Here is a 16,218-nt window from a genome sequence, read left to right as displayed (position 1 = left end):
CTTTAACCACACACTCGCCGTTGTTGTTTCTCCGTCTACTAGTAACGCCACGTCCCTCTCAAGACACAACATAATGGTTGTCCGTGCTTCGAGATCTAACTCCTCCCAATCCTCATCTGACATATCTCCTAGTTTCTTTCCCGTCAACGTCTTGTGTAATTACTGCGAGATTAACAGATTCTCCATCTGCATCCGCTAATAACAAAAATCGTTTTTCCCATTGAACTTTCTATCTCATATTTCCCTGATTTGACCGTACCACTTCTCGATCCCATCTTCTCTTCGTTCAATCTCAACAAGGCTCTGGTACCAATTGTTAGTACTAAAAGTTCGCGGAAGCTATCGAACCTATCCTAGAAATTAATCTGGTTATGAAAATTAATCAAAATGCTAAGTCAAAACTAAAAATGCAAATTTAACGAGGTTCGGCTTAAAGCCTACGTCCTCGGGTGAACAAGAAAACTTTATTGAAGGATAGATGAAGACGACTCACACAACCCGCAAGTTCGTCCCAAGATGGTACCGTATAGAAATTAACCTTCTATACTAGATCTTCGACGACCGAGAAATTAAACACTGCTCAAAACAATGAATAAAATTTCTCTCTCACTTGCTCACACTCTATGTTGAATAGTTGTTGTGTTTGTGTTGTTGTATTTTTTACCAATACTCAAACCCCCTATATATAGCATTGAAAACTGACTCCAATCTTGAGTTTTGAGCAGTTCCAAATTTTGAGCAGTTTCCAAATTTTGAGTAGTTCCAATTTTGAATCCAATTTGAAATTCCAATTTGGAATTGGATTCTCACCAAACCGACTTCCAATTGGAGTCTCACCACCGACTCTCACACTACCTATACGTTTCGTACTGCGCGAGCTTATGCACAACATTTGCAAATGAAAATTTTAATTCCTGGAATAGTGTTACTATTCTAGATGAAAGTCCAAGGGACCTCAGGTAGATTACGCTGACGTTGAGTTAGAGATAAGTGTTTATGCATAGAGTTTATAGTATACTTTCATGATTTGGTGAGAGTCCAACGCAGAGTGTCCTGACCTGAAAATTCAATCTTAGGTGATTATTCCATTGCTTATTAGTGATAAGTTGAGAGACCCATGTCAGTGAAGAGTTATTGTTGTTGGAAAGGGGAGGAGGAATTTGGGATCCAAAAATCAGTTTAGATATTGTCCCGATCTCCCGTGTGTATCTCACAAATTGTTGGGTTATTGATGTTATCAAGGTGTTTGTTATTGGACTTCCAAATCCAAGAGTTATGTTGTTTAGGTGGCCTCAGACTTTTACTTTTGAGAAAATATTTAGCTCTAAGAAGTTTTGTCTTGATGTCATTAGGGTTCGTTTTCAATCGCCATGCAAGTTTGCCGAACAGCGTTTGGTTGTCAAGTAATGGGTTGTGGAGGCCTAAGTCTCCCCGACTTTTGGGTAGACAAATTTTTTGACAGGGCTTTGGTATAAATACCCTTGAATTTTTCCCACCAAAACGACTTTCGAAGAGTCGCTGTACTTTTGCATATGCATTTGGGTACGACAAAATATTAGATTTGGTATCAGGGAACGACTGAATCTATAGTCGTACGCCCACTATTTTCAGATCAAAAAAATTAAATTCATTATGCAGTTTTCAAAGACGTGCGACAAGACATTGGAGTCTTTTTATATTACATGGTTCGGTCATATCAAAAGATAGAAAACACACAGAAATTGCTATACGTACGTGGAATAGCTGTATCTCAAAGAGTATGATAACTAACTATATGTGATAGTGGTTTTTTTTTTTGTGAAAGTGATTGTGGTTGATTTTTATGTGAGTTTACGTGTCAACTTACCAATGAAACTTGGATTATTCTACTCAATTAACACTAGTTGGGGTGTAGACAAAACGACCATTTTACTTCACTCTCGGTTCTAATAAATATTTTCAAAACCCCAAAGACACATGTATTGAGAATTTTGGAAATTATCGCCAAGGAACATGAGCGAATGTTTTTTGTCTTTTAGTGAACAATGAGTCATTATGTCATCTTCTAATCTTTTTTTTGTGAAACAATAAGATTAGTGTCTCCTTAGTAAAGAGAGAGAAATTACAAGAAATTGAGAGAAAGAGAGAGAGAGATTCTAAAAAATGGAGAGAAAGAGGTGAAGGGAGTATTGGGGACTCCCAACAGTAGGAATTTGTGGCTGGGAGCCCGGGAGCATGGGGCTCCCAGCCCCACCGAGAGCTTAACCCTGGGGCTTCCTAGTTGGGAAGCAGGGGTTGGGGGCTCCCAAATTTGAATTGGGAGCTCCAGCCACCACCACGTTAGTTATGCTCTAAGTGATAAGGATTCTTGTAACCTATAAGTAACCCATTAGTTTAATGAAGTAATACTCAGAGATTTAATCTCAAAACACATCTACCTCTCTATCTCTCGGCTAATATCTCTCTTACGGTTTCTCTATCAACCCTTCTCGGTTGAACATGATCAACAATTATTATAAGGTTAATACCTTGAGAATCCACATCTCGGTTAATACCTTCTCGGTTAATACCCTTCTCGGTTTCTCTATCAACCCTTCCCTCTCTCACTGACACAGAAGCCACATCTCTTGAGAAGCCGATTCAAATTGAAGAAATCTATTCAGTGATCACAAGTCTTAAAACAGGGAAATCCCCGGGTCCGGATGGGTATACAAATGAATTCTACAAGAGTACATAGGAGATTATCAAGCAAGACATCACCAACATGATTGCAGAGTATAACAATGTGGGATTTCTACATTGGAGACATAATTGCACTTTCATATCTCTGGTTCCTAAGAATTAGATCACTAATCACCCTAAGACTTCTGGCCGATTAGTCTTATAAATGGTGTCCACAAAATCTTCAATAAGGCTCTTTCGAATAGGCTCAAACCCTTTCTCAGCAAGCTAACTTCTGGTACACAAGGTGCATTCGTAGCCAATAGACAGATTTTAGATTCTATTCTCATAGCTTCGAAGGTGATAGAGTCTGCAACCAAATCAAAATCTTCAGGTTTGATATTCAAGATTGACATTGAGAAGGCCTTCGATAATGTGCGATGGGACTCAATTGACGTAGTATTACAGAAGATGGGATTTAAATGGAGATGGAGGAGATGGGTCAAACAAGGTATGAAATCAGCACACTTTTCAGTACTAATCAATGGAAAATCGAATGGCTTCTTCCAAAGTTTCAAGGGTCTGAGGCAAGGGGATCCCTTATCCCCTTTCATATTCATACTAGTTGGGGAAATATTCTCTATGTTAATGAAAGAAGCTCAGGTTGTGAACAAGATTCATGGGCTAAGGGTCAAAGAACACGGAACCGAGATAACCCACTTACAGTTCGCTGACGATACTATAGTTTTTCTACAAGCTAATATTGAACAAGTACGAGCTATAAATGTAATTCTCCATCGCTTTGAAGCTTTAACAGGTCTCCGCATCAACAGAGACAAGACTTCAGTTATAGGTGTTAAATGGAACCTGAATTGCTAGAAGAAATCAAAGGCATTATTCATTGTCGTCAAGAGACCCTTCCTTTCTCTTACTTGGGTCTTCCTCTTGGAAAATCTCCCAAATGCAAGTCTTTCTGGGATCCGGTCATTGATAAAATTCAAAAGAGATTGGCTACGTGAAAATGCAAATATTTATCTAAAGGAGGGAGAATGGTTCTTATCAAAAGTACATTAACAGCCATTTCGGTATACTATCTCTCGTTATTCTTGATGCCAGTCTCTATCAGTAAGAAGGTTGATCGTATCAGGAACTTTTTATGGGGAACAACTGCAAATAAAAGAAAATATCATTGGGTAGCTTGGTCTAAAATCAACATCAGCAAGAAATCAGGTGGACTTGGTATTAAAAACTTGGCATTGATGAACAAAGCACTTATTGGCAAATGGGTTTGGAGGTATGGACAAGAACCTCATAGCTTTTGGAGGAAGATAATTGATGAAACATATAAGGGAGGTGCTGCTCCGTGGTTCCCAAGCGACCAAATAACATCCAAAAATGCTGGCTCTTGGAGAAGAATATCTTCCATGACCCCTATTATCATGAAGAAAACCAAACTAGAGATCAATAGAGGTCGTCAGCTTAGCTTTTGGTTGGACGACTGGACGGGCAGAGGGTCTTTTAAGTCTAGATTTCCTACTCTATGGAGAGCTACCAAGAAGAAATTTGCATCTATAGAGGATAATTTGGGTGGTGCTTTTGTCGACGATTCATGGAATCTTCATTTTTCTCGGCCAATTAGAACATCAGAGATTGATCCCCTTACTTCTCTCCTTGAGTCCACAACGGAAGCTTCATCTTCCCTCAATTCCTCGATTGACTCACGTAAGTGGCTCCCTTCGAACCATGGTTTCTCGATCAAATCTTTATATCTAGAGCTAGAACATCAAGTTGCATCCTCACAACAACCAGTTGCAAGTTGGATTTGGAACAAATGTATTCCTTCAAAAGTCTCTTTTCTTCTCTGGGCTATATCATCCATAAAGTTGCTCCAACCATGGACAAGATTATTCGAAGAGGCTTTATAACTCCAAACAGATGCTCTTTGTGTAAGTCCAATTGTGAATCATCTGATCACCTATTCCTTAATTGCACCTTCACTTCTAAGATTTGGCAAGCTTTAATCCCCTCTCATGATACAAACAGTAGCACTCAATCAATCTCCAACTTCTTGATAGAATGGAAACCAAAGAAAGTAACAGATAGAAAATCCTTCCTCCATCTTTGTACCCCTCCGACAATCATTTGGGTCATATGGTTAGAGCGTAATTATAGAGTTATGGAGATAGAAAGTGACAGAAGTTACACGGGATAATATCATCATTCAAGCTAAGAGCCTAATTCACTATTGGGCAACCAATCAACTATGGAGCAAGTCGACTCCTTTTAGCCAATACATTAGGAATTGGGATGCTTTATCTAGGCTATAAGCCTAATGTGTCTATATTTTCTTGTCTTTTGTCTGTGTATTGGATGGTTAGCCATCTAGGCTTCTACCATTGCATTGTTTTGTTTTTTCATTAATGATACTATTTTATCTTCTAAAAAAAAAAGGTTAATACCTTTCAAAACCGTATAAAAACCCCAAATTTACCATTCATAAACATAATACTTAATAAATTCAAAAGTGAGTACAGTTAGTGAGGTAAAAAATTTACCTACTAGTGAGTTTTGTGTCAAAAAATAAGGTAGAGAAAAGTCTAAAACAAAAAACTAAGATCCATTCAAAATATGGTTCAACCAATAACAGTTAAGCCTTATTCTCATTTCTCCCCTTCCCATCTAAATTACTAACTTTCACTTACATATTGATTCCAATGTACATAGTACTGCCATTACTTTTAGTTATAAAACTAAACCAAATCCAAATATGCTTAATAAGTCGTCGTCCGGAAACTGACTCGTTTGGTCTCTTTGTAAGTCCGCATGTGGTTAAACTGATAAACAATCACTTGATTCTTTGATCGTCAAGATAGTCGTCATTGTAACATTGTAAGTACCACATTGTGGTGGTTGTGATAAATATAATTATATAAACCCAGCATGCATGTTTAATTGATTTAGTTGTTTTCTAGAATGTTTTATGTAAAATACTGGTATGTAGCAATGCTTGTATCTGGTAGCAATGCTTGAATAAAGAGAAAATCAAAGAATCCCTCAGCAATAACATCTCTTATATGAAAATCAAAAAGTTTCACTTCATACTTTTTTTTTCTTGTTTAATCCAAGTCCAGCTTCAGACCAAATTTTTATGACTCACGTATTAGTTATGTAAAATACTGGTATGTAGCATATGATTTGGTCTTCATGAAAAATGCATGAGTGGGCACACTATTTTGTATACTTTTTAATTTAGTTGATAATTTAGTTATATACTGTAGTTCACTATTATTCAAGAGTCCCTGAATTCTAAGAGTGTTCAATTTCAATTTTGGACTCTCAAATCAGAAGTTATCAACTCAAACTTTCTCATAAAAAAAAAAAAAAAAAAGAACTCAAACTTAAACGTGTAATGTATGTACTTGTAAAGGATTTTAATTTTATTTTTCAACTACAAATTATTAACTTTAAATTTAAAGTTAAAATCTATATAATAAAACAGAAGGCAAAAAGGCTAACGGGGGCAAACATCCTTCTTTAATAAAGGATATTATTTAGAAGCCCTTCTCAAAATTTAAAATATAGTCCTTTGTAGAAATAAAATAACCTATTTAAAAAAAATTATATCTTTCTTAGGAATAAAATAATTAATTTAAGAAAAAAAAGAAACAAAAGATATTGGAAAAGTTATAAAAAGAAATTGAAATATCTCCCAATAAAATAATAATTAATTTAGAAAAAGAAACAAAAGAAAATAAACAATAAGTAAAATATCAAAAAATTAGGGTATCCACAATATAGCAATAATAAATATGAAAAGTCCTCAAATTTGATTTGTACAATGGTTGTGTCCTAAGGCACGACGTGATATATCCTAGTTATATATAATTTGCGAAAATTTTAAAAAGATAAACAAAGAATGGAAAAAAGAAACTATTATGTAAGCAATTGTCAAGAAAAATAACAAAAGAAAACAAAGGTGAAAAATATAAAACAAAAAAAAGGAAGTATAGTGGGGCGGATCTCCTTTTTGGAATCCACCTCAATATAGTCATCCAAACTCAAAAATAGTAGAGGTTATGAGCCTCCTCCTCTCTCCCCTGTCAGAGCACGGGGTTGTTCTTAGGTAAAAAAAGTTTACAACCAATATGATCTTTTAGAAGTATATAGAGACAAAATAAAGAAAAAAAATGAGGACACTCTCTAAATCATGTCAGAACACATACCTCATGACTGTGATTCGGCCAAAATAATGGTCGGACAAAGCATCAGTGTTAATAAAAAGTCAGTGCTTTGGGGAAAGCTAAATAGTTTCCGGGGTGTAAAATTTTAAAGGGAATATGTAAAATTTTAGAAATTTACCGGGGAAATAAAAAAAAAACACTCCACCTCACCTCACTCTCTCTCCACCTCACCTCTCTATCTTCTCCGATTAGGTCGCCGGCCGGAATATTTTTCGATCAGCGGCCTAATCGGAGAAGAGAGAGAGAGAATGGTAGGGAGAGAGAAGTGAGGTGGAGAAGCTATTTTGCTTTCCCCTAAATAAAATTGTCAAACAAAATTGACCAATTTTTGACCAAGTCTTCACACTCCGGAAACTATTTAGCTTTCCCTAAAGCGCTGGCCTAAACCGCTTGTGCAGGCCCCCGTCAATTCCTTTGAGTTTGGGTCTTGCGACCGTACTCCCCAGGCGGAGTGTTTCACGCTTGTGCAGGCCCCCGTCAATTCCTTTGAGTTTGGCCTAAGATCTACAATAGTCATCACAATGACATTTATATATCAAAGATGTGATAATTACGATAACCACTCATTCAAACTCTTACAAGAACGGGCCAATAGTCCAACTAAACTATAGCCTAAAGCCCAACAACATTATTTATACCTTAATAACATAAACCATTGAATCCACCTCCTCTAAAAATCGAACGTAGAACCTCCAGAATTTTGGAGTTTATGTCAATATTATCCACCACTTAAGCTGTCAAATGTTGACCTTGTAAATGTTAAGTAGCGGCATTTTATGAGATACTCACTTAAACGTAATGTCTAAGTGCACCCGTGCTCGTTTTTGGTAGCTTATAAATACGGATAATTTGCTTTGTGGAACTTAAAAACAATGTTGTTCTATGACTCTATATCTGCTATTTCAGAGTCATCAGCCAATCTAAAATATTTATCTACCTGATTTTTAACCAAATCAAACTACTCTGTGTTTAGATATATGTGATCACTGAACTCAAAAATATCTTAGGAAATTGTCTTTATTTTCATCGCCAGACTGCTATAAAAATGAAGAACATGTCAATTTAACAATTAACAGAAAACCCATATTGAAAATGTCAGATTTCCTGGGTTTTGAATATATCAACCAAAAAATAAAGTTTTCACCATTGCTTGGCTCTGAATATAGATGTAGGTTGCTTTGTCGAACCTTTGAAATTATATACACAGTAAATATAGAACCAACTTGTTATATAACAACCGACATAATGTTGGGTTTCGAAACCCTAGTCTATTCACAATCAGTTATGAGACGTCGGATGTTGGAACTTGGAAGTACCACCATCAAAGAGGCAGATACAAAAGACTAGAGAAGTCTTGAGATGAAGCACTAATATTAACAGGTATTTTTCAGAGAGTAAGAAGGAACAAAGAGGATAAGATTTATCTGACATGGTTTCTCAAGGTGTGCCTGATCTTGTTTTGTCGATTTTCAGAAACCGAATATATTCCTGTTGAGACATTTCCCCTCCATTCACTGGATCAAATGTGCATCTGTAGAAACTGGTATAGAACTCACAGAAGTCAACAACGGTATTACCAAATGCTAAGAAATTGTTTCCAAAGAATCGTTTAACTTCACTATGCTGCTTTATAAATATTTGAATGAATTATGATAGAATTGGAGAGAGAGAAAGAGAGGGTTAAATGAGTTTGTTGTTTGCACCTGCCATCCATGCCAACAATAATAATAGAGTTTTGAGATCCAAATGCAGCAATGAAACGGGTAACTTCTGGTACAAAGAACTGAGCGAATGACCATTCTGAGCTAAAGTATTTTGGTAACATTCCTGATAACAGTTGAAGCAAGAATAAGATATCGAGTTTACACAAACAAATGTGTTTTCTAGTGTTCAAAGATATCATACAAAGCAAAGAAAGAGTAGTTGTGAATGTAATAAAGGTATCCATAATTGCTTCGAGTTAAGACCCTTTGTAATCCAGCTAGAGCTTTCTCAGACAAACTTCACGTTCCTTCGTTATCTTACTTTTTCTAATGTTCTGAAATTGCAATAGTCCTCGTCAATGATTCGATTGATCATTAACTAGTTTAAAAACTTACCAAGAATTATTAACCTAATTAAGCGTACTAGGTTCACTACTTGAATACATTTGTCAAATGTTAGAACTCTTTGGCTGAGTTTCCTTGGCCTTCTTTTAGGAAAAGAGAAAATTTTCCTCTAAAATTTTAGTATTCCATGCGTTCCCGAACTTTAACCCATTCTATTTTTCTTATTGACCAGTTTTATCCGAAAATAGATAAAATCATGATCCAGCTTTCTTTCCCCAAGAAAAAGTTTGCTTCTTTGAGAATTTTTCAATTCTTGTAAAGTTGTAGTCAGATCATCTCCAATGCAAGACTAAAAAAAACTCGAAAAATCCTAGGTGTCAAGTGTGAAAAATGTATCTCTAAATGATCTCTTTCCTACATGTCCATTTAGAGATACTCTATCAGAAAACCATCTCCGGAGGAACACTCGAGAGAAACTCTAAAATTTATATTCTGACTATAAAATTAATTGATTTTCTTACGTGGCACTTAGAGACTCAAGGCTCAAGCTACAAAGATATTACTATGTATTTAATTTAGAGTTTTCTCTTAAGGATCTCTGAATAAATCTTGACACATCATTTTAGAGATTCATGTTGAGTTTTGCATTCGAGATAATTTTTAAAGAGAAACTATAAAAAATCATGTGTGGCACTTTAAGTTTTAGAGTTTAAGTGTTGCATTGGAGATGCTCTCAAACACACCTCAAGTCGTAGCATGCTAGGCTAGTACCTGTCAAACTAAGAGAGTACTTGTACGGTTTACCTCTATATGTGGATTCAATACAAGATGAACCTAGACTCAAGCTACAAACATATTTCTATGTATTTAATTCTTCAAGAGGTATGCAAATAGTTTAGCTTAAACATCTTACCTTTCATGAAAGAAAGGGATGAGCCAGGGTTACCACCAATATTTGGAGATATAATGGTATTGACAGAAGTGGAAGAATTCTGGTGAATCAAACCATGTGCATGAGTTGTACCAGAATAGCTCGATGATTCCTCTCCACCCACTCGAACTCTGAGTCTAAAAATATGGACAGTACCTTTGTCGCTTGAGACAGCTAACCACTGAACATTCGGAGATAGTGAAATGCTATATATTTCTGCTCTGTCTACACCCCTGCGAACCTACTAAGGGAAGTAGTGTACATAAATTAGTTGCATATCATGGTTAACAAAATCAAGCAGTAGGAAATTTCATTTAACCAAACAAGTAAAGTAAATTTTGGAGACCACGGGATGGATTTTTGTGAGCCAAACTCGACTCTGAATCAGTAGATACACAGACGAATGTAGAGAGCTTTAAGTTTACAGTTGAAATTGTAAAACTTATCTAGAATTTCATGACAGAAAGTCTGAATACTCTAATATAACAATTCATAAAGGAAGATTTGAATCTGCCATAACCTGTAATTCTCTACAGGAGTGTACATATTTCTTTTTTCTATATTAATTCAAATTTTTCAAAAAAAATATATGTACGATGTGACCAGACCCATGCCCAGAAAAAACAAGATATTTGAAGCTAAGATTTCTCTGGCATCCCATGATGTCCATTATGTGTGCCATTTGGTTAAGAATTTTCAATACAAAGAGCTGATTTTTAACAATTGGTATTTGGAACCCCTTCTAGGAGGCATATTAGTAGTTAGTTAAGAAACGACTAAAGAGAATAAATAAATCTGTAGAATGACTAGCTCACTGCCGCTGCCAGCACTTGTTTTAATTTCTTTCAGTCGTTACTTAGTAGCCATTTCATACTCGAAGTCTTTCAATTCCTCTTAAATCTAATAAAGAAAAAGATGAACTGCAGAGGAATGAATAAGTCCTAGCATACATTCACATGTGAATAATATATTTCAACTGTCAACTTAGAAGTTTGAGTTTGATACATGAGCATCACAATGCAAGCGGTAATGCAATGCAATTGTTATATTAGGAAACAGTAAATTGAAGAAAGAAAGCATCAACATGTTGGATTTAATCAAGAAATTCTTTGTCCATATAAAGACCCTTATTGATTCATTGACTTTTCTTAGTCAAGTTGTGTTTGGAATCGGAATGTCAAGTTTTTCGAACTGGAGCTCTACTTTGTTACCACTCGCAGCAAAGTGTACATTTCTCCAACCACCCATGATTGGGGAACCTGTATTACGAAAGGATCATCTTCCATATCCTCCCATCTTTATCACCTAAAAGAAGCCTAGCATGACGGTTAACTCAGATGGGATACCGTAATCATAGGATCATCTTCCATATTCTCCCATCTTTATCACCTAAAAGAAGCCTAGCATGATGATTAACTCAGATGGGATACCGTAATCATGACTCTTCGTGCTCTGCCACTTTTAGGTGACTTATTTGATCTAAGCAATTTCTGAAAAGGACTCTAAAACGCTGAAAACATTTTTATCATGTCAATGTGAAGCTAAGAAGTCAAAATAACTAGTCCTGAAAATGGTATGTATGTTAACAAAAGATAAATGCATAAACTATCCATTTAGAATCACGATACCTCTTGCAAGAGCGTCCCGTCCATTGTATTAAAAATTCGAATCAGAGTGCCTTTTGTACTAGCAGTAGCAAGAAGAAGCCCATCCATAGTTAAGCTTAAGCATGCAAGGTTAGAATCATGAGCATCAACTACTTTTGACCTGTTCAGTCCAAAGTGATGAATTCCAACTTGCCCTCGTTGACGACCTGGGCAAGCCAACACAGACGTAGTTGAATGATGTGAAAGACAGCAAAGTCCTCTTGGATTTGACCAAGTCTCTATTTGATGAAGAAGCTTCAAATCCATGAAGTCATAGACATATATCTTATGCTCAAGAACCACGACAATGTGTTCCCTTCTTAATTTCACTGCACGAACATCAGATCTGAATGAAAACTCCCCAATGCATCTGCTCTGATGATCATCCCATATCATGACTTTGTTTGGTGGATATTGAGGATTATCCCCACCACCAACAAGTGCCAAAATGTTGCAACGAAACAGCATTTCAACAATTCCAAATCCCCCAGTTTTCAGATCTCTTCTAAATATTTCCTTGAAAGGTTCACAATTATAAATACGAAAACCGCGACTTGTGCCAGCGGCAAAGCATCCATAATCCTGATTCCAGGACATCGATAGTAGCTCAGTTCCGTCATTGTCATTGAACTCCAGTTCAGGTTGACCAAATGGAATCGGAGACTGCACAAGTAGAGGTTCCGACATGCCAAGCCCTGGCACTGGTATCCCTGAGATGTTTTATAAATATCAGAGCCATGGAAGTGGAAGCAGCATTGAAAGTGATTCAAATACATAATAAGAAACATACCCAAGCAAGAAATCCACCAAAGTTTATAACAGATGTAAAAAAGGCATGAGAATCAGAAAATGAAAGTGAGAAAGCATAAAGTAGAAGAACGTAGCATGCAATAGAAACTCATTTAGAGAGCAAAAGAAAATATATGACATAAAAAAAAAGATTAACCCACTATTTACCTGATCCTAAAATTCAAGTGTGACAATAAGCTAAGACAAATAAAAGCTCAGCTCAAGTGCACCACTAGGATTTCTTTGATGCCTTAATAAGAACAAATAACACTACATTCATTCCGAAACAAAGTAATGATTCTTGTGAATATTTGTAAATGCTTTACACTACTCTTTCAGTCAATGTGATTTTTTTCTCTTTCAACATAAATAAACCAATATTACATGGGCATTTACCATTAAGTAGATTACATGTTAGATTCTCTAGGTTGGTCACATGATTCCTTTAGCTCTTCTGTACGAGCCTACGACTAAAACACTTTTACATGGGCATCGGGTACATTACATGTTCATTGTGTAGATAACATGTTAGATTCCCTAGGTTGGTCACGTGATGCCTTTAGCTCTTCTATACGAGCCTACGACTAAAACACTTTTACTTTTACAATGCCATCTCTTTAAAACTTTAAATATTCAATATTGTACTAAGATAACTAAAAAAATCTTGCATTTAGCTACTCAACTATCTATAGATTTTTTATAAAAAAGTATGAAGAAAGAAGATTTTCGTGAGTAGATTCAGATTAAAGGATCACCGAAGCACCCAAAAGCAATACATGACATTAGTGTAAAGGGGGCTAGAGTTCCAATAACTCTGGAATAAACACAATGTGTCTCAGACGAGATTTTGTAGTCATAAGAAATACAACTTGAACATGAACCGACTAAATCCTTCAGTAAATTTTGGTTACTTGGATAGATTCTTCTAATGATATCCAACATGACAGAAAATATATTTGCATTGAGTAAAGATCAGCTCTTTTCCTATAATCAGTAAGAAACCCCTCCACCACCATCACAAAAACAATTAAGAAATTCATTTATAGAAAGAACACTAATTGATCTTTCCTACGCCATAACTAAACCAGATGAATGAAAACCACACACAAACGCATTAGCTTAAGTTTCAATTGCACCTATACGACCGAATTGATCTCTAAATTATCCCAAATTGATCCAACTATCCGCCCTAACCCGCAAGCAAGTAAGCATGCTTCAAGTGGAACACAAGAAACCCTAAAAATTTCAGCATCAATCACTAAATTATTACTAATCCAACAAAAACTCAACATAATTCGTATAAATTTCAAATTGACCTTGGAATCCAATTTGAATCAAACAAAAAAAATTACAAATAAACAGAAGATCTACATATTAAAACAAAAAAAGAATCCAATTAAGTTGGTAAATACTGAAACGACAATAAGATATACAAATTTAAGCGGGAAAGATAAGTAAAATAAGCAATGAAGGAAGATCTCTAACCTGAATCTGATCTCAGAGATGAGATTTCTAGAGAGAGAGAGAGAAGATAAGAGATTTCTAGAGAGAAATCTAGAGAGAGAAAGAGAGATGATTTTATTAAAACAGAACTCGATTTGGCGAAGCTTTCTTCTCTCGTTCTAAAGCGTTGCAAGCAAGGTGAGAAAAATAATACAGAGAAAATGTTGGTGCTACTATTATACATGGTTAGGGGAGTAGTATTTAGATGTTGAACTAATAGTTGATGGTTTGATATTATCCAATGGTAAACTGACAGTTTTCTTGTGGTTTAGTTCAATGTACAAATGTCTGTTTTTTATTGGTTGTTGACGTTTACAACAATTTTGATCTTTAAATGAGACATTGTGGAAAAGTTGTTCTTTTTGTTTGCTTGTTCCATTTGCAAGAAATGATTAACAATTTGGCATTCATTGACATAAAGAGTCATAAGAGCAACTCCAACGTGGGGCTCGGGCTCCCAATTTTGGGAGCCCCTGAATTTTGGGAGCCCCGGGGCTTTCCTCAATTCCAACGTTGGGCTCCCAACCGGGGCTCCCAAATCAATATATTATACGTGTGCGAAGTATGTGTGCGAAATTTTGGTTTTAAATTTCGACTATAAATTATTAGATTTCGACTATGAATTAAAATGTGATATTATTCGAGAGAGATAATTTCAAAAAGATAAACACAAAAAAAAAACACAAAAATAAAAATTAGAGAAAAATACTTAAAAAAGTAGTATTTAAAATAATAAGAATATTAAAAAAAAAATTAGTTTAAAAAAAAAATTTTTAAAAAAATAAAATAAGGTGGGGTGGATCCCCTTTTTAGGGGATCCACCCCAAAATAGCCGTTGGGAGACCCCCATCGGCTATATTTGGGGCTGGGAGCCCCCCAGCCCGGGCTCCCAAATGGGAGCCCGGGAGCTTGGGGCTCCCGGGTTGGAGTGGTGAGGCTTGGGGCTGGGGCTCCCAAATTCAAATTGGGAGCCCCAGCCCCATGCACGTTGGAGCTGCTCTAAACTTGGGAACCAATCTCCCATACAAACCACAAGGGAGCCTTTATAGAGGCACCTTCTTATTACTCTTAGAGCTCCCACGCCAATTCTTGGTTTCCCTCTCTCTGAGAGCAAATCCAATGGCAGTCTGTCTTAGGTTGAAAAAATCATTTTTTTTCACTCAAAAGTTTCAGTTTCAGCTCAGCCTTAAAAGTTCAGCTCCAGCCTCAGCCTCTCTTGAGGTCGAAAATTTGAATTTGAAATTTCCTAATGTACTTAATAAGTTCAATTAAAAAACATTAGTTACAACTAATAACTATTTAAAAATTTTAACCTACTTAAATACAACTAAACAACAATAAAAAAAAATTAAAGATAGCTACAAGGGGTTTCTTGTGTATCGTGGTTGACCGTTAAACCAAACTTCTCGCGCTACTATAAGCATTCGTGCACCATGTTTGTCGAGAGACCTAACATCAGTATTCATTAATTTCATCTCATATTTTCGGTTCTTGTGTTCTCTATCTGCTTGTGGATACTCTTGTTGAACTCGTAGGGCCTCTTGTTGAACCCGTATAGCTTCCGTTATTGTTGTTGCTCTTTGTTGGGATTCTTCTACTCTATTTTCCCAATATCCCTCAATCGGAGTTTTTGAAGCAGTAGAATTTGCGGAATTTTCTCCGACTCTTGCATTTGTTTTTGCTTGTTTACGACCAACTGGTCTTTCCTCTGAGAGATTGGTACTAGAATCTCTTTTGTCGGATGTTGACTCTCCTCGCATGTCTGTCATCCACTTGTTGTGTGTCATCAAAATTTTGTAAACATGTTGGAACCTAAAGCCTTTTCCTTGGTGATTTTTTTATACATTTCAAGTGCTCTTTTTAACTGAAATAAACAAAATATATTCTAAGTTTATATAATGAAGTGAAAAGATAGAAATAAATGAATTAAAAGTTTGCAACAATTACCCGGTCATAATCGTTTTCCCCGCTTTTTGGAACTTTATTGACTAGCCTCAGGGTAGATATAAAACTTTGACACTCAGAGCTTATCTCACTGAAACGAGATTTACAACTTCTAAGTGTGCGTTGATACTTTGCACTCGCATTATATTCACTGGATATTTTTTGCCAAAATACTTTATATTTTTGACAATTTTCGACAACCGCATCAAATGTGATTTTCAAATAACAATTAGAAAGTAGAATATCTTCATCCGGCTTATACGGTTACCGTTTAGTTATCTTTGTTGAAGTCGTCCCTTCGTGCACAGAAACATCCTCAAATACTTCATAATCATCAACCCCTATTTGAGTCGACGGGTAAGTAGAATTAGGGGACAACATTTCCATATAACTTTGCCCGTTGAATTCGTTAATCTAGTGGATCCATAGGAAGATCAAATGAAAAATATAGAGAAAATTTGAAAGAGATTAAAAGG

The 16,218-nt window shown here is 35.9% G+C and overlaps 1 protein-coding gene across 3 annotated transcripts; it reads right to left on the bottom strand.

Moving 5' to 3' along the window:
• Positions 1–8,092: 8,092 nt before the first annotated feature.
• On the bottom strand, positions 8,093–13,988 carry LOC147568671 (autophagy-related protein 18c-like). 3 transcript variants are annotated; one of them, XM_086655068.1, is made up of 5 exons: positions 13,781–13,988; positions 11,489–12,216; positions 9,843–10,101; positions 8,585–8,708; positions 8,093–8,421 (listed from the first exon to the last, which is right to left on the bottom strand). In XM_086655068.1, the coding sequence occupies exons 1-5, from the start codon at positions 13,980–13,982 to the stop codon at positions 8,319–8,321; spliced, it is 1,416 nt and encodes a 471-aa protein (XP_086511194.1). In that variant the 5' UTR covers positions 13,983–13,988; the 3' UTR covers positions 8,093–8,318. The 3 variants fall into 3 exon arrangements, with proteins under 3 accessions (XP_086511194.1, XP_086511196.1, XP_086511195.1); XM_086655070.1 differs by having other exon boundaries at positions 11,489–12,207; positions 13,781–13,946; XM_086655069.1 differs by having other exon boundaries at positions 11,489–12,765; positions 12,878–13,938.
• Between the last annotated feature and the right edge of the window lie 2,230 nt (positions 13,989–16,218).

The sequence above is a fragment of the Eschscholzia californica genome, unplaced genomic scaffold (assembly GCF_041429995.1).
Source record: "Eschscholzia californica isolate CP2 unplaced genomic scaffold, dmEscCali1.0.p SCAF_1, whole genome shotgun sequence".
NCBI lineage: Eukaryota > Viridiplantae > Streptophyta > Magnoliopsida > Ranunculales > Papaveraceae > Eschscholzia > Eschscholzia californica.
The sequence above is the reverse complement of the archived record's forward strand: the minus strand, read 5'-3'. Positions and strand labels throughout refer to the sequence as shown.